The sequence below is a fragment of the Salmo salar genome, chromosome ssa18 (assembly GCF_905237065.1).
Source record: "Salmo salar chromosome ssa18, Ssal_v3.1, whole genome shotgun sequence".
Lineage (NCBI taxonomy): Eukaryota > Metazoa > Chordata > Actinopteri > Salmoniformes > Salmonidae > Salmo > Salmo salar.
Genome location: NC_059459.1, coordinates 75,139,649 through 75,163,263, shown reverse-complemented (window position 1 = coordinate 75,163,263; position 23,615 = coordinate 75,139,649). Strand labels below are relative to the sequence as shown.

The following is a 23,615-nucleotide window of genomic DNA, read 5'->3' as shown; positions in this document are numbered from 1 at the left end:
TACATGGAACCCAACAGAGTTCTACCTGGAACCAAAAATGGTTCTACCTGGAACCAAAAATGGTTATCCTATTGGGACAGCCAAAGAACCCTTTTGGAATCCTTCTTTCTAAGAATGTACTCAGACATCTCTGCTATACATTATACAGTTGAAGTCGGAAGTTTACATACACCTTAGCCAAATACATTTAAACTCAGTTTTTCACAATTCCTGACATTTAATCCTAGTAAAAATGTCATGTCTTAGGTCAGTTAGGATCACCACTTTCTTTTAAGAATGTGAAATGTCAGAATAATAGTAGAGAGAATGATTTATTTCAGCTTTTATTTCTTTCATCACATTTCCAGTGGGTCAGAAGTTTACATACACTCAATTAGTATTTGGTAACATTGCCTTTAAATTGTTTAGCTTGGGTCAAATTTACATTTAGTCATTTAGCAGACGCTCTTATCCAGAGCGACTTACAGTAGTGAATGCATACATTTCATACGTATTTTTTTTCCCCGTACTGGTCCCCCGTGGGAATCGAACCCACAACCCTGGTGTTGCAAACACCATGCTCTACCACCGTGTGGCTCAGTTGTTTCGGGTAGCCTTCCACAAGCTTCCCACAATAATTTGGGTGAATTTTGGCCCATTCCTCCTGACAGAGATGGTGTAACTGAGTCAGGTTTGTAGGCCTCCTTGCTCACACATGCTTTTTCAGTTCTGCCCACAGATTTTCTATAGGATTGAGGTCAGGGCTTTGTGATGGCCACTCCAATACCTTGACTTTGTTGTCCTTAAGCCACTTTGCCACAACTTTGGAAGTATGCTTGGGGTCATTGTCCATTTGGAAGACACATTTGCGACCAAGCTTTAACTTCCTGACTGATGTCTTGAGCTGTTGCTTTAAAATATCCATATAATTTTCCTCCCTCATGATGCCATCTATTTTGTGAAGTGCACCAGAGCCTCCTGCAGCAAAGCAGCAAAGCACCCCCACAACATGATGCTGCCACCCCCATGCTTCACGGTTGGGATGGCTTGCAAGCCTCCCCCTTTTTCCTCCAAACATAACGATGGTCATTATGGCCAAACAGTTCTATTTTTGTTTCATCAGACCAGAGGACACTTTCTCCAGAAAGTACGATCTTTGTCCCCATGTGCAGTTGCAAACCGTGGTCTGGCTTTTTTATGGCGGTTTTGGAGCAGTGACTTCTTCCTTGCTGAGTGACCTTTCAGGTTATGTCGATATAGGACTCGTTTTACTGTGGATATAGATACTTTTGTACCTGTTTCCTCCAGCATCTTCACAAGGTCCTTTGCTGTTGTTCTGGGATTGATTTGCACTTTTCGCACCAAAGTACGTTCCTCTCTAGGAGACAGAATGTGTCTCCTTCCTGAGCGGTATGACGGCTGCATGGTCCCATGGTGTTTATACTTGCGTACTATTGTTTGTACAGATGAACGTGGTAACTTCATGCGTTTGGAAATTGCTCCCAAGGATGAACCAGACTTGTGGAGGTCTACCATTTTTTTTCTGAGGTCTTGGCTGATTTATTTATATTCTTCCATGATGTCAAGCAAAGAGGCACTGAGTTTGAAGGTATGCCTTGAAATACATCCATAGGTACACCTCCAATTGACTCAAATGAAGCTTCTAAAGCCATGACATCATTTTCTGGAATTTTCCAAGCTGTTTAAAGGCACAGTCAACTTAGTGTATGTAAACTTCTGACCTACTGGAATTGAGATACAGTGAATTATAAGTGAAATAATCTGTCTGTAAACAACTGTTGGAAAAATTACTTGTGTCATGCACAAAGTAGATGTCCTCACCGACTTGCCAAAACTATAGTTTGTTAACAAGAAATTTGTGGGATGGTTGAAAAACGATTCTTAATGACTCCAACCTAAGTGTATGTAAACTTGCGACTTCAACTGTATATGGGGGACAATACCAGAGTAAATGATCTGACGATTCTGTCCCTTCGCAGCAAAATCTGCAGAGCTAAGATTCTTGTATACCCAATATACGGTATATAACATTCTGTTGCAGGCAAGAATTTTGTATAATAATTTTAATTGAAAAACTCAAAAGTGTTGAATCAAGTAAATCAATATATCTCCTGGTAAAATAAATATCAAATGAAGTGAGTATAAGTGGAAAAATCTTTATTTATAAAGTGAATAACTTCAATATAAATCATCTTCTGTGTGATAAATCACAGGGTTGTGGGTTAGGAAGGCAGAACATGTTAGAGAGTATGGGGGTGTTTGGGTGGAGAGCTCTGATTCTCAGAACAGATAGGAAGGACCTAACATTAGTAGGAAGAGCTCTGATTCTCAGAACAGATAGGAAGGACCTAACATTAGTAGGAAGAGCTCTGATTCTCAGAACAGATAGGAAGGACCTAACATTAGTAGGAAGAGCTCTGATTCTCAGAACAGATAGGAAGGACCTAACATTAATAGGAAGAGCTCTGATTCTCAGAACAGATAGGAAGGACCTAACATTAGTAGGAAGAGCTCTGATTCTCAGAACAGATAGGAAGGACCTAACATTAGTAGGAAGAGCTCTGATTCTCAGAACAGATAGGAAGGACCTAACATTAGTAGGAAGAGCTCTGATTCTCAGAACAGATAGGAAGGACCTAACATTAATAGGAAGAGCTCTGATTCTCAGAACAGATAGGAAGGACCTAACATTAGTAGGAAGAGCTCTGATTCTCAGAACAGATAGGAAGGACCTAACATTAGTAGGAAGAGCTCTGATTCTCAGAACAGATAGGAAGGACCTAACATTAGTAGGAAGAGCTCTGATTCTCAGAACAGATAGGAAGGACCTAACATTAATAGGAAGAGCTCTGATTCTCAGAACAGATAGGAAGGACCTAACATTAGTAGGAAGAGCTCTGATTCTCAGAACAGATAGGAAGGACCTAACATTAATAGGAAGAGCTCTGATTCTCAGAACAGATAGGAAGGACCTAACATTAGTAGGAAGAGCTCTGATTCTCAGAACAGATAGGAAGGACCTAACATTAGTAGGAAGAGCTCTGATTCTCAGAACAGATAGGAAGGACCTAACATTAGTAGGAAGTGCTCTGATTCTCAGAACAGATAGGAAGGACCTAACATTAGTAGGAAGAGCTCTGATTCTCAGAACAGATAGGAAGGACCTAACATTAGTAGGAAGAGCTCTGATTCTCAGAACAGATAGGAAGGACCTAACATTAGTAGGAAGTGCTCTGATTCTCAGAACAGATAGGAAGGACCTAACATTAGTAGGAAGAGCTCTGATTCTCAGAACAGATAGGAAGGACCTAACATTAATAGGAAGAGCTCTGATTCTCAGAACAGATAGGAAGGACCTAACATTAGTAGGAAGTGCTCTGATTCTCAGAACAGATAGGAAGGACCTAACATTAGTAGGAAGAGCTCTGATTCTCAGAACAGATAGGAAGGACCTAACATTAATAGGAAGTGTGTATAAGTCCTCTCTCTCTCAAACACACTCAATCACATCAACAAATCACCCATACTTAAGATAGGAGTGAATTCGCTGAGCCGGTGTGTGTGTGTGTGTGTGTGTGTGTGTGTGTGTGTGTGTGTGTGTGTGTGTGTGTGTGTGTGTGTGTGTGTGTGTGTGTGTGTGTGTGTGTGTGTGTGTGTGTGTGTGTGTGTGTGTGTGTGTGTGTGTGTGTGAGAGAGAGTCTCTACGTGTCTGATATTAGTTGCCCTACTGTCTGCACACTGTGTTTTGCCCAGCTGCATGATTCAGTGAGCATTTTGGGGTGACGATGGGTGTTTGTGTGTTCGCAAGTCAAATGTGTCTGTCGAATTAGGTTATCAAACCCCCCCATTCGACTAAACCTCCCTCTTCCCGCCCCTTCGTGCAACCCCCATCACTTCACCCAGTTGGGCACGCAGTGCGACAGCCTAAGTCTTCCCCCCCTGTCACGGACAATGGATCTGGCTTACCTCGGGGACCTAGCGGGGTGTGAGCAGCCTGGTGGGGAGGGAGGGGAGGGGGTAGGGAGAGAATCTGTCTGGTCATGGGTTCTGTTTTCTGTTCCGTACGGGTCTTACAGGGTTCTAACAGGAAGTGAGGTAGGCTGGGTTGCAGTGGTAAGGCCACTGGCTTATGGGTAAAGAATAGGCTCTATTGTGTCTATTGTGAATTGCAGTCTGGCTGGTTGGAAACCTCTCTCTCTCTGGATGGATGGATGGATGGTTGCCATAGATGGAGAGAGGGGTGTGGAAGGGAGAAGATAGTGGGTGAGGGAGTGAGGGTTAAGGGTGAGGGTAAGGGGGTTAGGGGTGAGGTTAAGGGTTGAGGGTAGCTGACTAAGGCTGGATTAAGCTGTCGATCCTAGTGGGTACTAGGTTTGATTAGAAGTGTGTGTGTGTGTGTGTGTGTGTGTGTGTGTGTGTGTGTGTGTGTGTGTGTGTGTGTGTGTGTGTGTGTGTGTGTGTGTGTGTGTGTGTGTGTGTGTGTGTGTGTGTGTGTGTGTGTGTGTGTGTAATTGGTTATAAAGGCAGGGTGAGACGTGCTGTTATCCATCTGTCTTTCCTATACACACACGTGTGTGAACATGCATGTCTGTGTGTGTCTGTGCACCCTTCACTCGTTCCCTGGAGGAAGGGAACATGGGGTGATGAAATGAGAATGATTTACCAGTTATTATGGGAACCATTTATTATAGGAGTCAGTTATTATGGGAACCAGTTATTATGGGAACCAGTTATTATGGGAACCATTTATTAGAAACACCTACAGATACATCATTTTTACTCTTATACATTTACCAGACACTCTTAACCCGAGAGGAATCAAACCCACAATAATTACTAATAAATTGTAGACTGGCTGCATAATTACAAATAATTTGTAGACTGGCTGCATAATTACAAATCATTTGGAGACTGACTGGATAATTACAAATAATTTGTAGACTGACTGGATAATTACAAATAATTTGTAGACTGACTGGATAATTACAAATAATTTGTAGACTGACTGGATAATTACAAATAATTTGTAGACTGGCTGCATAATTACAAATCATTTGTAGACTGGCTGCATAATTACAAATCATTTGTAGACTGGCTGCATAATTACAAATCATTATTAGACTGACTGCAAGTTGACTGCAAGAAGCCCACACAGATATAATATTTGACTAAAACATCATCACTTCAAACGTGGCTTACATTGTATACGATCACATACACTGAGTATACTCTACATTAGGGACATATTCCTCATATTGAGTTGCAACCACCCTTTTGCCCTCAGAACAGTCTTATTTCGTCAGGGCATGGACTCTTCAAGGTGTCGTAAGTATTCCACAGGGATGCTGCCCATGTTGTCTCCAATGCTTCCCAGAGTTGTGCCAAGTTGACTGGATGTCCTTTGGGTGGTGGACCATTCTTGAAAACTGAGTGGAGTTCTTGACACAAGCCGGTGCTCCTACTACCATAACCCGCTCAAAGGCACTTTAATCTTTTGTCTTTCCCATTCACCCCCTGAATGGCACATATACACAATCCATGTCTCACTTGTCTGAGGCTTAAACATCCTTCTTTAACCTGTGTCCTCCCCTTCAGAAATTTAAGTGACATCAATAAGGGATAATAGCTTTCACATGGATTAACCTGGTCAGTCTATGTCATGTTCCTAATGTTTTGTCCACTCAGTGTATATTATATCTCTCTAGTATGCATAGGAATACTTGGTAACAGATTTCCAAAAAGAAACTCACTTGGAGCATATTTCCTGGTGTTTTTATAGTCTTTTATCTACCCACCTCTGTCTACCTTCTTTCTCTCTCCTTTCAATCCATCCCTCCTTCTCTCTGTTTATAGTTAAGTTTCATTTCGAGTGCAGTTAACTTTGACTTTGACCACTTCAGGAGTAAACAACACCATGTTAAGTCTTCAACATCTCTCCTCTCCTCTCCCTTTCCCCCATCCCTCCTCTCCTCTCCCTTTCCCCATCTCTCCTCTCCTCTCCCTTTCCCCATCTCTCCTCTCCTCTCCCTTTCCCTTCATCCCTCCTCTCCTCTCCTCTCCTCTCCCTTTCCCCATCCCTCCTCACCTCTCCCTTTCCCCATCCCTCCTCTCCTCTCCCTTTCCCCATCTCTCCTCTCCTCTCCCTTTCCCCATTTCTCCTCTCCTCTCTCTTTCCCTTCATCCCTCCTCTCCTCTCCTCTCCTCTCCCTTTCCCCATCCCTCCTCTCCTCTCCCTTTCCCTTCATCCCTCCTCTCCTCTCCTCTCCCTTTCCCCATCCCTCCTCTCCTCTCCCTTTCCCCCATCCCTCCTCTCCTCTCCCTTTCCCCATCCCTCCTCACCTCTCCCTTTCCCCATCCCTCCTCTCCTCTCCCTTTCCCCCCATCTCTCCTCTCCTCTCCCTTTCCCTTCATCCCTCCTCTCCTCTCCTCTCCCTTTCCCCCATCCCTCCTCTCCTCTCCCTTTCCCCCATCCCTCCTCTCCTCTCCTCTCTCTTTCCCCCATCCCTCCTCTCCCTTTCCCCATCCCTCCTCTCCTCTCCCTTTCCCCCATCCCTCCTCTCCTCCCGCTTTCCCTCCATCCCTCCTCTCCTCAACCTTTCTCCATCCCTCCTCTCCCTTTCCCTCCTTTTTGGAGAAATGTCCTCTGGTCTGATGAAACAAAAATAGAACTGTCTGGCCATTATGTTTGGAGGAAAAAGGGGGATGCTTGCAACCCAAAGAACACCATCCCAACCGTGAAGCATGGGGGTGGGAGCATCATGTTGTGGGGGTGCTTTGCTGCAGGAGGGTCTGGTCCACTACACAAAATAGATGGCATCATGAGGCAGGCAAATTAGGTGGATACAGTGAAGCAAAATCTCAAGACATCAGTCAGGAAGTTAAAGCTTGGTCGCAAATGGGTCTTCCAAGTGGACAATGACCCCAAGGATACTTCCAAAGTTGTGGCAAAATGGCTTAAGGACAACAAAGTCAAGGTATTGGAGTGGCCATCACAAAGCCCTGACCTCATCCTATAGAAAATTTGTGGGCAGAACTGAAAAAGCGTGTGCGAGCAAGGAGGCCTACAAACCTGACTCAGTTACACCAGCTCTGTCAGGAGGAATGGGCCAAAATTCACCCAACTTATTGTGGGAAGCTTGTGGAAGGCAACCCGAAATGTTTGACCCAAGTTAAACAATTTAAAGGCAATGCTGCCAAATACGAATTGAGTGTGTGTAAACTTCTGACCCACTGGGAATGTGATGAAAGAAATAAAAGCTGAAATCAAGAATTATCTCTACTATTATTCTAATATTTTACATTCTTAAAATAAAGTGGTGATCCTAACTGACCTAAGACAGGGAATTTTTACTAGGATTAAATGTCAGGAATTGTGAAAAACTGAGTTTAAATGTATTTGGCTAAGGTGTATGTAAACTTCCAACCTCAACTGTAACTGTCTAACTGTCTGAGTGTTAAACATGAGTTCAGACATGGGGAAAGAATGAGAGAGTTAAATTATGTCACCATAGATGCCAAAGAGTCTAACAAACACCTTAAAAGTGACTTCTTACCTAAAACAGACTAAAAGTGTATCTTAGGACTTGGAGAGAAAGAGACAGACAGCGAGAGAGAGAGTTAATGAAGGAGAGAGGGAAGGGAGACAGAGGCAGACAGTGAGAGAGAGAGAGTTAGTGAAGGAGAGAGAGAGAGAGGGAAAGGAGACAGAGACAGACAGAGAGAGAGAGAGAGAGAGCGAGTAAGTAAAAGAGCGAGAGAGCGAGTAAGTAAAGGAGAGAGAGAGGGAGGTAGAGGGAGACTGAGATGGACAATGTGTGAGAGAGAGACAAGGAAGGGAAACAGAGACAGACAGTGAGAGAGAGAGAGAGAGACAAGGAAGGGAAACAGAGATAGACAGCGAGAGAGAGCGAGAGAGAGAGAGACAAGGAAGGGAGACAGAGACAGAGAGAGAGAGAGTTAGTGAAGGAGAGCGAGAGAGTGTTAGTGAAGGAGAGAGACAGAGAGAGAGGGAGAGATGGACACTAACAGAGAGCGGGTGTAAACTAAGACTAGAATGATCACATGTCAGAGTGTTAGTTTAACCCGCCCCTAACCCATTACTGTCTGACTGTCACAGAGAGAGTTTTTCTGCCATGGACATCCTTACATATTTTACCAAGCCAGGTAATACGGCTCTCTGGCGCCGCCATGTGGTAATGGTTGGCTAGTGCAAGATTGGGTGACAGTGGTAGTCGAGAAGGTTGTCCTTTTTGCACAAATTCCTTGATTGGCAAAAAAGCCCTGTTTAGGATAACATACATAAGAAAAATGGCCGCCTAGAAATGTGTCTGAGGATGTTCCTTCCTGGTCACAACTCCCTCAGCACATCCAACAGAGAGTGTAATTGAAGACTGCTGCTTTTAATTGGAGAGTTGATGTCGAATCAACGTGTTTGTGTGTTCAGATGTTTTCCTAAGATTCATATGAGGTTGGAAAATGTATAAATATGTTCAAAGATGAGGAGAGAAAGACACTGAGATATACACTGAGTGTACAACACATTAAGAACACCTGCTCTTTCCATGACAGATTGACCAGGTGAATCCAGGTGAAAGCTGTGATCCCTTATTGATGTCAGGGTAGCCTAGTGGTTAGAGCAGGTAGCCTAGTGGTTAGAGCGTTGGACTAGTAACTGAGAGGTTGCAAGTTCAAATCCCCGAGCTGACAAGGTACAAATCTGTTGTTCTGCCCCTGAACAAGGCAGTTAACCCACTGTTCCTAGGCTGTCATTGAAAATAAGAATTTGTTCATAACTGACTTGCCTAGTTAAATAAAGGTAAAATAAAAATCTACTTCAATCAGTGTAGATGAAGGGGAGGAGATAGGTTAAAGAAGGATTTTTAAGCCTTGAGACAACTGAGACGTGTATGTGTGCCATTCAGAGGGAAAGACGAAAGTGCCTTTGAACAGAGTATGGTAGTAAGTGCCAAGCGCACCGGTTTGAGTGTGTCAAGAACTGCAACGCTGCTGGGTTTTTCACGCTCAACAGTTTCCTGTGTGTATCAAAAATGGTCCACCACCCAAAGGACATCCAGCCAATGAGAAAGAGAGTGAGACTTATTTTCCAGGACTATATTTTACTATACATAGTCTAAGTGTCAAGGGTCCCTTTCCTCCTCCCCGAAGCATTCAACTTTGACTTTCAAAGGCTTAAAGACTCAATATTTTTTTAAGAACTTTTAAAGAATTGTGTCACCATGTCTGCCTCCTCCTCTTCCCTCTCTCCAGGGGCGTCCAGGGGCATTGGGGCCAGTAGGACCCGGTGGACCAGAGGGGTTCCCAGGCGACCAAGGGCCTTTCGGGCAAAAAGGAGAGAAGGGCCACGTCGGACGCATGGGCCCCTCTGGGCTGAAAGGAGACCAGGGGCCCATGGGCGTCCCAGGGTTCCCAGGAAACGACGGAGTCCCAGTGAGTATTGTAGCACCCACACACACACACACACACACACACACACACACACACACACACACACACACACACACACACACACACACACACACACACACACACACCCTAACTGTTTCTCTCTCGCTCCAGGGTCACCCAGGTCAGGACGGTGGCAGGGGTCTACCAGGGTTTGATGGCTGTAACGGTACCCAGGGAGACCCAGGTCCCAGAGCTCTAGACGGAGGAATACCTGGAGCTTCAGGACTCCCTGTGAGTAACATCTACACTGTATATATTCTACTATTATCATCATTTGTAGATGTAAGTTGTAGTGTTCTAGAGATAAGCAGCATGTTATTATGCACACCTGGTTAAAAGGGTATGCACATGCTCAGTGTGTGACATTGGAAATATGTATCTGATTGGATGCGCAAGGTATTCAGGTGTGCTTCCTTTGAGCAAAGTATTCAGGTGTGCTTCCTTTGAGCAAGGTATTCAGGTGTGCTTCCTTTGAGCAAAGTATTCAGGTGTGCTTCCTTTGAGCAAGGTATTCAGGTGTGCTTCCTTTGAGCAAGGTATTCAGGTGTGCTTCCTTTGAGCAAAGTATTCAGGTGTGCTTCCTTTGTGCAAGATATTCAGGTGTGCTTCCTTTGAGCAAAGTATTCAGGTGTGCTTCCTTTGAGCAAAGTATTCAGGTGTGCTTCCTTTGAGCAAAGTATTCAGGTGTGCTTCCTTTGAGCAAGGTATTCAGGTGTGCTTCCTTTGAGCAAGGTATTCAGGTGTGCTTCCTTTGAGCAAGGTATTCAGGTGTGCTTCCTTTGAGCAAGGTATTCAGGTGTGCTTCCTTTGAGCAAGGTATTCAGGTGTGCTTCCTTTGAGCAAGGTATTCAGGTGTGCTTCCTTTGAGCAAGGTATTCAGGTGTGCTTCCTTTGAGCGGGTGCAGATGGACTCAGCTTTGAACTGGCTATGTTGTATCTGCTGTCATGTTGGAAATAAACCTCTTTGTGATGTTAATGCTTTATACTGTCGAGTTTCTCTTTACAATAACTAAACATAACCCGCTTCCTTTAACCGTGGATGCAACATTGGTGGTCCTCTGTAGAGCAGTGAACTTGCGACACCAGGATAGTGGGTTTGAATCCTGGGACTACCCTGTGTAATATGTATTTACGTATGACTGTAAGTGGATAAAAGTGTCTTCTAAATGTCCTATATTAACCTTATTGTAGAATATCTGTTCTGTAATAAGAGTCATGTAGTTTAGTGTTTGTTGGACCTAACTGGATTCTCTGTAAGTAACATCAATCATCAACATCAGTACCAATGTCACTGTAACAAGAGTCAGTTATCTAGCAACGGGTAGTAGCCCCACGGTTAGAACGGTGGCCCGGTAACCAAATGGTTGCTGACTGAGGGGGAACTCTGTCTCTCTCTCTCTCTCTCGCTCTCTCTCTTCCTCTCTCTCTCTCCCAATTCAATTCAATTTCAATTTAAGGGCTTTATTGGCATGGGAAACATATGTTAACATTGCCAAAGCAAGTGAACTAGATAATATACAAAAGTGAAATAAACAATAAAAATGCACAGTAAACATTACAGTCACAAAAGTTCCAAAAGAATAAAGGCATTTCAAATGTCATATTATGTGCAAAGAGTTAAAGTACAAAAGGGAAGATAAATAAACATAAATATGGGTTGTATTTACGATGGTGTTTGTTCTTCACTGGTTGCCCTTTACTTCGGGCAACAGGTCACTCATCTTGCTGATGTGATGGCACACTGTGGTATTTCACCCAGTAGATATGGTAGTTCATCAAGATTGGGTTTGTTTTCTAATTCTTTGTGGATCTGTGTAATCTGAGGGAAATATGTGTCTCTAATATGGTCATACATTGGGCAGGAGGTTAGGAAGTGCAGCTCAGTTTCCACCTCATTTTGTGGGCAGTGTGCACATAGCCTGTCTTCTCTTGAGAGCCAGGTCTGTCTACGGCGACCTTTCTCAATAGCAAGGCTATGCTCACTGAGTCTGTACATAGTCAAAGCTTTCCTTAAGTTTGGGTCAGTCACAGTGGTCAGGTATTCTGCCACTGTGTACTCTCTGTTTAGGGCCAAATAGCATTCTAGTTTGATCAGTTTTCGTGTTAATTCTTTCCAATGTGTCAAGTAATTATCTTTTTGTTTTCTCATGATTTGGTTGGATCTAATTGTGTTCTGTGGGGTCTGTTTGTGTTTGTGAACAGAGACCCAGGACCAGCTTACTTAGGGGACTCTTCTCCAGGTTCATCTCTCTGTAGGTGATGGCTTTGTTATGGAAGGTTTGGGAATCGCTTCCTTTTAAGTGGTTGTAGAATTTAACGTTTCATTTCTGGATTTTGATAATTAGCGAGTATTGGCCTAATTCTACTCTGCATGCATTATTTGGTGTTTTACATTGTACACGGAGGATATTTTTGCAGAATTTCTCTGCAGTGTCTCAATTTGGTGTTTGTCCCAATTTGTGAATTATTGGTTGGTGGGCGTACACCAGATCTCAGAACATTAAAGGGCAATGAGTTCTATAACTGATTCAAGTATTTTTTGCAGATCCTAATTGGGATGTCACATTTTATGTTCCTTTTGATGGCATAGAAAACCCTTCTTGCCTTGTCTCTCAGATCGTTCACAGCTTTGTGGAAGTTACCTGTGGCGCTGATGTTTAGGCCGAGGTATGTGTAGTTTTTTGTGTGCTTTAGGGCAACTGTGTCTAGATGGTATTTGTGGTCCTGGTGACTGTACCTTTTTTGGAACACCATTATTTTTTACTGAGATTTACTGTCAGGGTCCAGGTCTGACAGAATCTGTGCAGAATATCTAGGTGCTGCTGTAGGCCCTCCTTGGTTGGGGACAAAAGCACCAGATCATCAGAAAACAGTAGTCTTTTGACTTAGGGTAGTAGGGTGAGAGTGCTGCAGACTGTTCTAGTGCCCTCGCCAATTCGTTGATATATATGTTGAAGTGGGTGGGGCTTAAGCTGCATCCCTGTCTTACCACATGGCCCTGTGGAAAGAAATGTGTGTCTTTTTTACAATTTAACCACACACTTGTTGTTTGTTTACATGGATTTGATGTTGTATGTTTTTCCCCCAACACCACTTTTCATCAATTTGAACATTTTTTGAAATCAACAAAGCATGAGATACTTTGCCTTTGTTTTGGTTTGTTTGTTTGTCAATTAGGGTGTGCAGGGTGAATATGTGGTCTGTCTTATGGTAATTTGGTAAAAGATCTATTTGACATCTGCTCAGTACATTGTTTTCACTGAGGAAATATTAGAATCTGCTGTTAATTATAATGCATAGCATTTTCCCAAGGTTGCTGTTGAGGCATGTCCCACGGTAGTTACTGGAGACAAATTTGTCTCCACTTTAGTGGATTGAGGTGATCAGTCCTTGGTTCCAAACATTGGAGAAGATGCCAGAGCTAAGGATGATGTTAAAGAGTTTAAGTATAGCCAACTGGAATTTGTTGTCTGTATATTGTATAATTTCATTGATTATACCATCAACACCACAGGTCTTTTTGGGTTGGAAGGTTTGTATTTTGTCCTGTAGTTCATTCAATGTAATTGGAGAATCCAGTGGGTTTTGCCAGTCTTTAATAGTTGATTCTAAGATTTGTATTTGATAATGTTTGTTTTTTAACTGTTTGTTCATTGTTATAGTGCCAAAAAGATTGGAGAAGTGGTTTACCCATACATTTCCGTTTTGGATACATAACTCTTCGTGTTGTTGTTTGTTTAGAGTTTTCACATTGTCCCAGAAGTGGTTCGAGTCTATGGATTCTTCAATTACATTGATCTGTATTCTGAAGTACTGTTCCTTCTCTTTCCGTAGTGTATTTCTGTAATGTTTTATAGTTATTCACCATAGTAAAGGCGTAGTCTCAGGTTTTCTGAGTCTCTGTTTTTGATTGGATAGGTTTCTCGATTTCTTTCTTAGGTTTTTGCATTCTTCATCAAACCATTTGTCATTGTTGTGAATTTTCTTCGGTTTTCTGTTTGAAATTTTTAGATTTGATAGGGAAGCTGAGAGGTCAGAAATACTGTTTAGGTTTAACACTGCCAAGTTTACACCTTCACTATTACAGTGGAACGTTTTACCCAGGAAATTGTCTATTTTCCTTCCATCTATAGCATTTCTTAATATTATTCAGTTCCTTTGGCTTTGATGCCTCATGATTGAGTATTGCTCTGTTCAAGTAGACTGTGATTTTGCTGTGGTCTGATAGGGGTGTCAGTGGGCTGACTTTGAATGCTCTAAGAGACTCTGGGTTGAGGTCAGTGATAAATTAGTCTACAGTACTACTGTCAAGAGATGAGCTATAGGTGTACCTACCGTAGTACCTACTGCACAGGGCGGGGGTCAGACCCAGGGCCTCGAGCTTAATGATCAGTTTGGAGGGTACTTTGGTGTTGAATGCTGAGCAATAGTCAATGAACAGCATTCTTCTTACATAGGTATTCCTCTTGTCCAGATGGGATAGGGCAGTGTGCAATCTCATGGCGATTGCATCGTTTGTGGACCTATTGGGGCTGTAAGCAAATTGGAGTGGGTCTAGGGTAGGGTGGAGGTGATATGATCCTTGACTAGTCTCTCAAAGCACTTCATGATGACAGAAGTGAGTGCTATGGGGCGATAGTCAGTTAGTTCAGTTACCTTTGCATTCTTGGGTATAGGAACAATGGTGGCCATCTTGAAGCATGTGGGCACAGCAGACTGGGATAGGGAGAGATTGAATATAAACACACCAGCCAGCCGTAAACACACCAGCCAGCTGGTCTGCGCATGCTCTGAGGACGCGGCTAGGGATGCCGTCTGGGCCGGCAGCCCTGCGAGGGTTAACATTTTTAAATGTCTTACTCACGTCGGTCATGGAGAAGGAGAGCCCACAGTCCTTGGAAGTGGACAAAGAACGTGTTTGGCTTGTCTGGAAGCAAGACTCGATTTCCGCGACGTGGATGGTTTTCCTTTTGTAGTCCGTGATTGTCTGTAGACCCTGCCACATACGTCTCGTGAATTGCGACTCCACTTTGTCTCTATACTGATGTTTTGCCTGTTTAATTGCCTTACGGAGGGAATGACTACTCTGTTTGTATTCACCCATATTCCCAGTTACCTTGCCAGGGTTAATGCGGTGGTTCACGCTTTCAGTTTTAAGCGAATGCTGCCATCTATCCACGGTTTCTGGTTAGGATAGGTTTTAAAAGTCACAGTGGGTACAACATCTCCTAAACGCTTCATGATAACTCAGTAAACGTCTCGGTATATACATCGATATTATTCTCTGAAGCTACTCGGAACATATCCCAGCCCAGGTGATCAAAACAATCTTGAAGCGTAGATTCCAATTGGTCAGACCAGCTTTGAATAGTCCTTAGCACAGGTACTTCCTGTTTGAGTTTCTGCCTATAGGAAGGGAGGAGCAAAATGGAGTCGTGGTCAGATTTGACGAAGGAGGGCGGGGGAGGGCCTTGTATGCATCCCGGAAGTTGGAATAACAATGGTGCAGTGTTTTTCCAGCGTGAGTGCTACAGTCAATATGCTGATAGAATTTAGGTAGCCTTTTCCTCAAATTTGCTTTGTTAAAGTCCCCTGCTACAATAAATGCAGCCTCAGGATATATGGTTTCCAGTTTGCATAAAGTCCAGTGAAGTTCCTTGAGGGCCGTCGTGGTATCGGCTTGAGGGGGGATATACACGGCTGTGACTATAGTTCCTTCCCTGTTTCACACCAATCTCGCTCTCCATCTCTCTCTCTCTCTCAGGGGCCTAAAGGTCCTAAAGGGCAGAAGGGAGAACCTGTATATGTTGGAACCATAGGGGTAACGTATACACACACACACACACACACACACACACACACACACACACACACACACACACACACACACACACACACACACACACACACACACACACACAGAAGAATGTTATAAGGAAAAGTTTGACCTCCATACCTATCCCCCTCCTTTCCTCTCGTCCTATCCTGGAGATTGTTTAGAGGAAGGGGGATAATGTTCTTGCTATGACATCATCCCGTGCCATCCATTGAGGTCGGTCTGACCTGAAACACCCTCCCTGCCTCCCTCGTCTCCTCCCTCACTCCCCTACATCTACATGTATGTTTATAATGAAGTAAGGCCAGTTGTTTAACTCACGGTTGGTCTTGTCTCCTGACAGGGAGCTCCTGGTTTGCCTGGACTGGACGGTGTACCTGTAAGGCAACTAATTCCTAGACATCAATATACTATATTTCATTATGTATATGTGGTGCAATTGATAACTTGGTGTGTTCCTGACCCAGTTCTAAAGGCTTTTATGTGTTCTGTGTTCCTGACCCGGGTTCTATGTGTTCTGTGTTCCTGACCCGGGTTCTATGTGTTCTGTGTTCCTGACCCTGTTTTATGTGTTCTGTGTTCCTGAACCGTCTCTATGTGTTCTGTGTTCCTGACCCGGTTCTATGTGTTCTGTGTTCCTGACCCTGTTTTATGTGTTCTGTGTTCCTGACCCGGTTCTGTGTGTTCTGTGTTCCTGACCCGGTTCTATGTGTTCTGTGTTCCTGACCCTGTTCTATGTGTTCTGTGTTCCTGACCCGGTTCTGTGTGTTCTGTGTTCCTGACCCGGTTCTGTGTGTTCTGTGTTCCTGACCCTGTTCTATGTGTTCTGTGTTCCTGACCCGGTTCTGTGTGTTCTGTGTTCCTGACCCGGTTCTATGTGTTCTGTGTTCCTGACCCTGTTCTATGTGTTCTGTGTTCCTGACCCGGTTCTGTGTGTTCTGTGTTCCTGACCCGGTTCTGTGTGTTCTGTGTTCCTGACCCGGTTCTGTGTGTTCTGTGTTCCTGACCCTGTTCTATGTGTTCTGTGTTCCTGACCCGGTTCTGTGTGTTCTGTGTTCCTGACCCTGTTCTGTGTGTTCTGTGTTCCTGACCCTGTTCTATGAGTTCTGTGTTCCTGACCCGGTTCTATGAGTTCTGTGTTCCTGACCCTGTTCTATGTGTTCTGTGTTCCTGACCCGGTTCTATGAGTTCTGTGTTCCTGACCCTGTTCTATGTGTTCTGTGTTCCTGACCCTGTTCTATGTGTTCTGTGTTCCTGACCCGGTTCTAAAGGTTTTTATGTGTTCTGTGTTCCTGACCCGGGTTCTATGTGTTCTGTGTTCCTGACCCGGTTCTGTGTGTTCTGTGTTCCTGACCCGTCTCTATGCGTTCTGTTTCTCTTCTCAGGGTCCTGGAGGTCCTGACGGAAGGCCTGGTGACATCGGCCCCAGTGGTCCTGAAGGATTACTTGTACGTACACACACCAACACACACATATACAGATACACACACAGAACCACACACACATATACAGATACACACACACACACACACACACACACACACACACACACACACACACACACAGAACCACACACACACACACACAGAACCACACACACATAGACAGATACACACACACATAGACACACACACACACACACGCACACACACACACACACACACACACACACATATACACACACACATAGACAGATACAAACACACACACACACACACACACACACACAGAACCACACACACACACATAGACAGATACGCACACAGAACCACACACACACACACACATACACACACACACACACACACACACATAGACAGATACACACACAGAACCACACATACACACACACTCACACACAAATAGACAGATACACATACAGATACACTCACACACAAATAGACAGATACACACACACAGATACACACACACACACACACACACACACACAGAACCACACACACACACATAGACAGACAGACAGACAGACAGACAGACAGACAGACAGACAGACAGACAGACAGACAGACAGACAGACAGACAGACAGACACACACACACACACACACACACACACACACACACACACACACCTATCTATTCTACAGAAGCTACTTTATCCCAAGCAGTGTCATGACAACCATCACATTACACCAAATGTTGGTCATGTTTAATCTAGACATTAATTAATATGACTAAAGCTGTTGACTTCCTGTATTTGTGTTGTGTTCTTCTCCAGGGCAATCCAGGTCCCCCCGGTCCCCCTGGTCCTGTAGTAAGTACTGGACAACACTAGACAGCTGACCTCAGAGTACTGGACAACACTAGACAGCTGACCTCTGACCTCAGAGTACTGGACAACACTAGACAGCTGACCTCAGAGTACTGGACAACACTAGACAGCTGACCTCAGAGTACTGGACAACACTAGACAGCTGACCTCAAAGTACTGGACAACACTAGACACCTGACCTCTGACCTCAGAGTACTGGACAACACTAGACAGCTGACCTCTGACCTCAGAGTACTGGACCACACTAGACAGCTGACCTCTGACCTCAGAGTACTGGACAACACTAGACAGCTGACCTCTGACCTCAGAGTACTGGACAACACTAGACAGCTGACCTCTGACCTCAGTGTAATAACAACACCAAACAGATAGGGGGGAGTGTGTGCTCTGAAGAACTGAAAGCCGTTTGCGTAATGTTGCATTTGTTGTTAATTAATGTAGATTGCTTATTATATGGCTTATTCTAGGATTATTGTATAGTAAAAGCATTAGCTGACACACACCCACAAATATTTGTAGAGATGCTGACTAATGAAAAGTAAAGTGTAGAAAAAGAAAGAAATTTGCAGTGCCTTCGTAAAGTATTCAGACCCCTTGACTTTTTCCCCATTTTATTACATTACAGACTTATTTTTTTTAAATTACAATAATCTCATGTATCTACACACAATACCCCAATATGACAAAGCAAAAAAAAGGTTTTTAGAAATTGTTGCTAATTTATAAAAACTAAACCTGAAATATCACATTTACATAAGCATTCAGACCCTTTACTCAATACATCATTGAAGCACCTTTGACAGCGATTACAGCATCAAGTAAGTCTCCTTCGGTATGAATTTGGCACACCTGTTTTTAGGGAGTTTCTCCCATTCTTCTCTGCAGATCCTCTTAAGCTCTGTCAGGTTGGATGGGGAGCATTGCTGCACAGCTATTTTCAGGTTCAATCGGGTTTAAGTCTGGGCTCTGGCTGGGCCACTCAAGGACATTCAGAGAGTTGTCCCGAAGCCACTCCTGCTTTGTCTTAGCTGTGTGCTTAGGTCATTGTCCTTCTGGAGCAGGTTTTCATCAAGGATCTCTCTGTACTTTGCTCTGTTAATCTTTGCCTCGATTCTGACTAGTCTCCCAGTCCCTGCTGCTGAAAAACATCCCCACAGCATGATGCTGCCATCACCATGCTTCACCGTAGGGATGGTGCCAGGTTTCCTCCAGACGTGACGCTTGGCATTCAGGCCAAAGAGTTCAAACTTGGTTTCATCAGACCAGAGAATCTTGTTTCTCATGGTCTGAGAGTCTTTAGGTGCCTTTTGGCAAACTCCAAGCGGGCTGTTATGTGCCTTTTACTGAGGAGTGGCTTCAGTCTGGCCACTCTACCATAAAGGCTTGATTTGTGGAGTGCTGCAGAGATGATTGTCCTTCTGAAAAGTTCTCTCATCTCCACAGAGGAACTCTGGAGCTCTGTCAGAGTGACCATTGGGTACTTGGTCACCTCCCTGACCAAGGCCCTTCTCCCCCGATTGCTCAGTTTGGCCAGGCGGCCGGCTCTAGGAAGAGTCTTGGTGGTTACAAACTTCTTCCATTTAAGAATGATCGAGGCCACTGTGTTCTTGGGGACCTTCAATGCTGCAGAAATGTTTTGGTACCCTTCCCCAGATCTGTGCTGCGACACAATCCTGTCTCGGAGCTCTACGGACAATTCCACCTAGCTTTCTTTAAGATGAATGCACTAACTGTAAGACGCTCTGGATAAGAGCGTCTGCTAAATGACTAACATGTAAAAATGTTAAACGTGTTTCTTTCTTTCCTTTTAGTCTAGGATTATTGAGATACATGATATGTATTTAGTCCCTATTAGGAACTTTGGTTTCAGTAGACTTACATTGAGATTGTAGACTTCATACCGTTACACTCATGCTGTTATAATGGCTGCCCCATGTAGGCCCATGTTTTCCAAATGAAATACCCACTCTTGTTTTCCAGGGGAGCCCCAGCCTAGGCTTCCGGGGGGAGCCAGGAGATAAGGTACTCATCGTTACAAAACAACCCCCCCCCCCAATTCTATCTAGTTTACTTAGATCACCTGATAATTATTGAGGGCATTTCTGATAGCCTGTACGAACCGTTACAAAACAACACAACTAGAAGTGCCCGCCACTATCCGTACCCTATGTAACCCTTCTTATCACTGATCACATGGATTGATACAGTAATTGATTTATTATATCAGTTTATTACATTTTAGCTTCCTCATTCACTCATTCCACTCAACCATAAACACACTTAAGAATGGAAACGTGTAGCTAGATTTAGACTTTAGAAATATGACACCAGCTGCTTCCCATATGGCTCCCTATATAGTGCACCACTTTTGACTATAGCCCTATGGGCCCTGGGAAGAGGATGCCATTTGGGATACAGTCATAATTCACCCTTCTGTATCAGTAACCTTTCCTCACTGCAAATCCAACTAAAGACAGCAGGCTTAGGGTTTTCTAGCTGTGTGTGTGTGTGTGTGTGTGTGTGTCTGTCTGTCTGTCTGTCTGTCTGTCTGTCTGTCTGTCTGTCTGTCTGTCTGTCTGTCTGTCTGTCTGTCTGTCTGTCTGTCTGTCTGTCTGTCTGTCTGTCTGTCTGTGTGGTTGAAATGCGTGATTGTGGTTGTCTGTCTAACCTCTGTGTGCATGTCATGTATCTTGGTGATGGTTTGACACATCCTCTTCCCCTCTATTCAACCCCCTTCCATCTCTCCCCACCTTTCTCCAATGAAACAGGACCTCTACCCCCCCCCCACCCACCCTCCACCCCTCCTTCTATCTCTCCTAACCTCCTCCCTCATCCCCCTCTTCTCTCTAGTTTTTCCACTGACACATCTACCTCAATATTTCAGGAGGCTGGTGGGTGGAGATATAGGAGGATGCCTGGAATGGAATAAATGGAATGGTATCTCTATCATGTGTTAGATAATACAACTGGAGTCGGAAGTTTACATAAACTTAGATTTGAGTCATTAAAACAAGTTTTTCAACCACTTCACAAATTTCTTGTTAACAAACTATAGTTTTGGCAAGTCGGTTAGGACATCTACTTTGAGCGAGACACATATCATTTTTCCAACAATTGTTTACAGACAGATAATTTCCCTTGCAATTCACTGTATCACCATTCCAGTGGGTCAGAAGTTTACATACACTAAGTTGACTGTGCCTTTAAACAGCTTGGGAAATTCCCGAAAGTGATGTCATGGCTTTAGAAGCTTCTGATAGGCTAATTGACATCATTTGAGTCAATTGGAGGTGTACCTGTGGATGTATTTCAAGGCCTACCTTCAAACTCAGTGCCTCTTTGCTTGACGTCATGGGAAAATCAAAAGAAATCAGACAAGACCTCTGAAAAAAAATTGTAGGCCTCCACTCTGGTTCATCCTTGGGAGCAATTTCCAAACTCCTGAAGGTACCACGTTCATCTGTACAAACAATAGTACGCAAGTATAAACACCATGGGACCACGCAGCCGTCATACGCTCAGGAAGAAGGGAGGAGATGTGTTCTGTCTCCTAGAGATGAACGTACTTTGGTGCGAAAAGTGCAAATCAATTCCAGAACAACAGCAAAGGACCTTGTGAAGATGCTGGAGGAAACAGGTACAAAAGTATGTGTATCCACAGTAAAACGAGTCCTATATCGACATAACCTGAAAAGCCGCTCAGCAAGGAAGAAGTCACTGCTCCAAAACCGCCATAAAAAGCCAGACTACGGTTTTCAACTGCACATGGGGACAAAGATCATACTTTTTGGAGGAATGTCCTCTGGTCTGATGAAACAAAAATAGAACTGTTTGGCCATAATGACCATCGTTATGTTTGGAGGAAAAAGGGGGAGGCTTGCAAGCCGAAGAACACCATCCCAACTTTGAAGCATGGGGGTGCTTTGCTACAGGAGGGACTGGTGCACTTCACAAAATAAATGGCATCACGAGGGAGGAAAATTATGTGGATATATTGAAGCAACATCTCAAGACATCAGTCAGGAAGTTAAAGCTTGGTCGCAAATGGGTCTTCCAAATGGACAATGACCCCAAGCATACTTCTACATTTGTGGCAAGGTGGCTTAAGGACAACAAAGTCAAGGTATTGGAGTGGCCATCACAAAGCCCTGACCTCAATCTTATAGAAAATTTGTGGGCAGAACTGAAAAAGAATGTGGAGCAAGGAGGCCTACAAACCTGACTCAGTTACACCAGCTCGGTCAGGAGGAATGGGCCAAAATTCACCCAACTTATTATGGGAAGGTTGTGGAAGGCTACCCGAAACGTTTGACCCAAGTTAAACAATTTAAAGGCAATGCTACCAAATACTAATTGAGTGTATGTAAACTTCTGACGCACTGGGAATGTGATGAAAGAAATAAAAGCTGAAATAAATCATTCTCTCTACTATTATTCTGACATTTCACATGCTTAAAATAAAGTGGTGATCCTAACTGACCTAAGACAGGGGATTTTTACTAGGATTAAATGTCAGGAATTGTGAAAAACTGAGTTTAAATGTATTTGGCTAAGGTGTATGTGAACTTCCGACTTCAACTGTAGCTACCGTTCAGTTCACTCCATTTCAGTCATTATTAGGAGCTATCCTCCCCTCACTAGCCCCCTCTGGTTTGTTCCATCTCAATTATTCAAATATCACCTTGTCTTGAATGGTGTTACAGTTTACCCCTGGTGTGTTTATTATTGCATGACAGTGCTGCCACTGGGATGACTGGAGCCCTATGTAGGCGGCCATTTTGTTTCTCATTCTGAATCTGAACTCGTAACAAGTCTGATTTAAAAATTATCGAGATCTAAAATGTTATTGGATGAAGTAGAGTTGTCCTGTACCATTATAAAAACAACATGTTTCCTTACTGTTGGATGGCAGCTCAGAGATTATTCTAGAACTTTCCATCACCCCCATAATTTGACCTATGTATTGTCTGTAATAAGACTACCTTTATTTGGTAAAAACATGTTGCATATCTATAACATTACCAACTAATAATATTCCTACTATATTGTATAATATTCCCCTTGTAAAATGCACTGTATTATATATTTCCAACGATATAATCTCTAAACTGTCATGCGGGTGGGCGGGCATGTCGTGGTCTGTGATTGGTGCTGGAATCACTTGCTCCTACTTCCTGTGTGGCTTTATTTCCCTTTGACCTTATTTGGGCATGATGGTGATGGTGCATCATGGGGTTGGTAGTTTTCGCTCATTATTCATTATTCCATTCCATTTGACCACCACCAGTGAGAATGAATGACTCACTAACGTTCAATATCGATCCATCGATTAATCAATCTGCCATTTTCTCCTCCCTGCGTGTATCTTGTTGTTCAAACCCCACAACAACAATAAACAAACAAACTAATAAATGACTAATTGGAAGTCTGTTGGAAGAGAAACAGTTAGATAAACTGATAAGCCTGTTGGGATAGAGGATGTTCTTAGTAAAGACAGTTATTTATCCACATATTCAATATGTTCTACATTCCATATATTCTGTTTTGGCCTGAGGAATTTCCTCTTTAAATTGTTTTCTTGTTAGTGATGTTTTATGAAGAAAGATAATGTAGCCCAGGGCTCTCTCTCTCTCTTTTCTCTCTTTCTCTCTCTCTTTCTCTCTCTCTCTCTCTCTCTCTCTCTCTCTCTCTCTCTCTCTCCTTCACTCCTTTCTCTCTTTCTTCTGATATTCAATCCCCTACTATCTCATCCCCTACTTCTCCCTCTCTCTCTCTCTCTCTCTCTCTCTCTCTCTCTCTCTCTCCTTCACTCCTTTCTCTCTTTCTTCTGATATTCAATCCCCTACTATCTCATCCCCTACTTCTCCCTCTCTCGCTTTGAATCTCTCATCTTTCTCTTTTCCTCACTGTCTTCTTCTTTTATCACATCTCCTAACACTCTTTTTGACTTTAATTTGTTCTCCATTTCTCTCTCTTTCCCGATTTTCCTATTTCTCCCACATCCCTCTCTTTCTTCATCGCT

At 43.5% G+C, this 23,615-nt stretch overlaps 1 protein-coding gene across 3 annotated transcripts in view; it reads left to right on the top strand.

Annotated features, from left to right (window-relative positions):
• The window catches only part of LOC106577876 (collagen alpha-6(IV) chain), a 232,608-nt gene that overhangs the window by 163,349 nt on the left and 45,644 nt on the right, over nt 1-23,615 (top strand). For all 3 annotated transcript variants that reach the window (XM_014156296.2, XM_014156295.2, XM_014156294.2), the window contains exons 5-11: nt 9,268-9,447; nt 9,577-9,696; nt 15,230-15,286; nt 15,645-15,680; nt 16,687-16,749; nt 17,540-17,575; nt 19,574-19,615. In XM_014156296.2, coding sequence (XP_014011771.2) covers nt 9,268-9,447; nt 9,577-9,696; nt 15,230-15,286; nt 15,645-15,680; nt 16,687-16,749; nt 17,540-17,575; nt 19,574-19,615 — 534 coding nt within the window. The remainder of the gene's footprint in view (nt 1-9,267; nt 9,448-9,576; nt 9,697-15,229; nt 15,287-15,644; nt 15,681-16,686; nt 16,750-17,539; nt 17,576-19,573; nt 19,616-23,615) is intronic.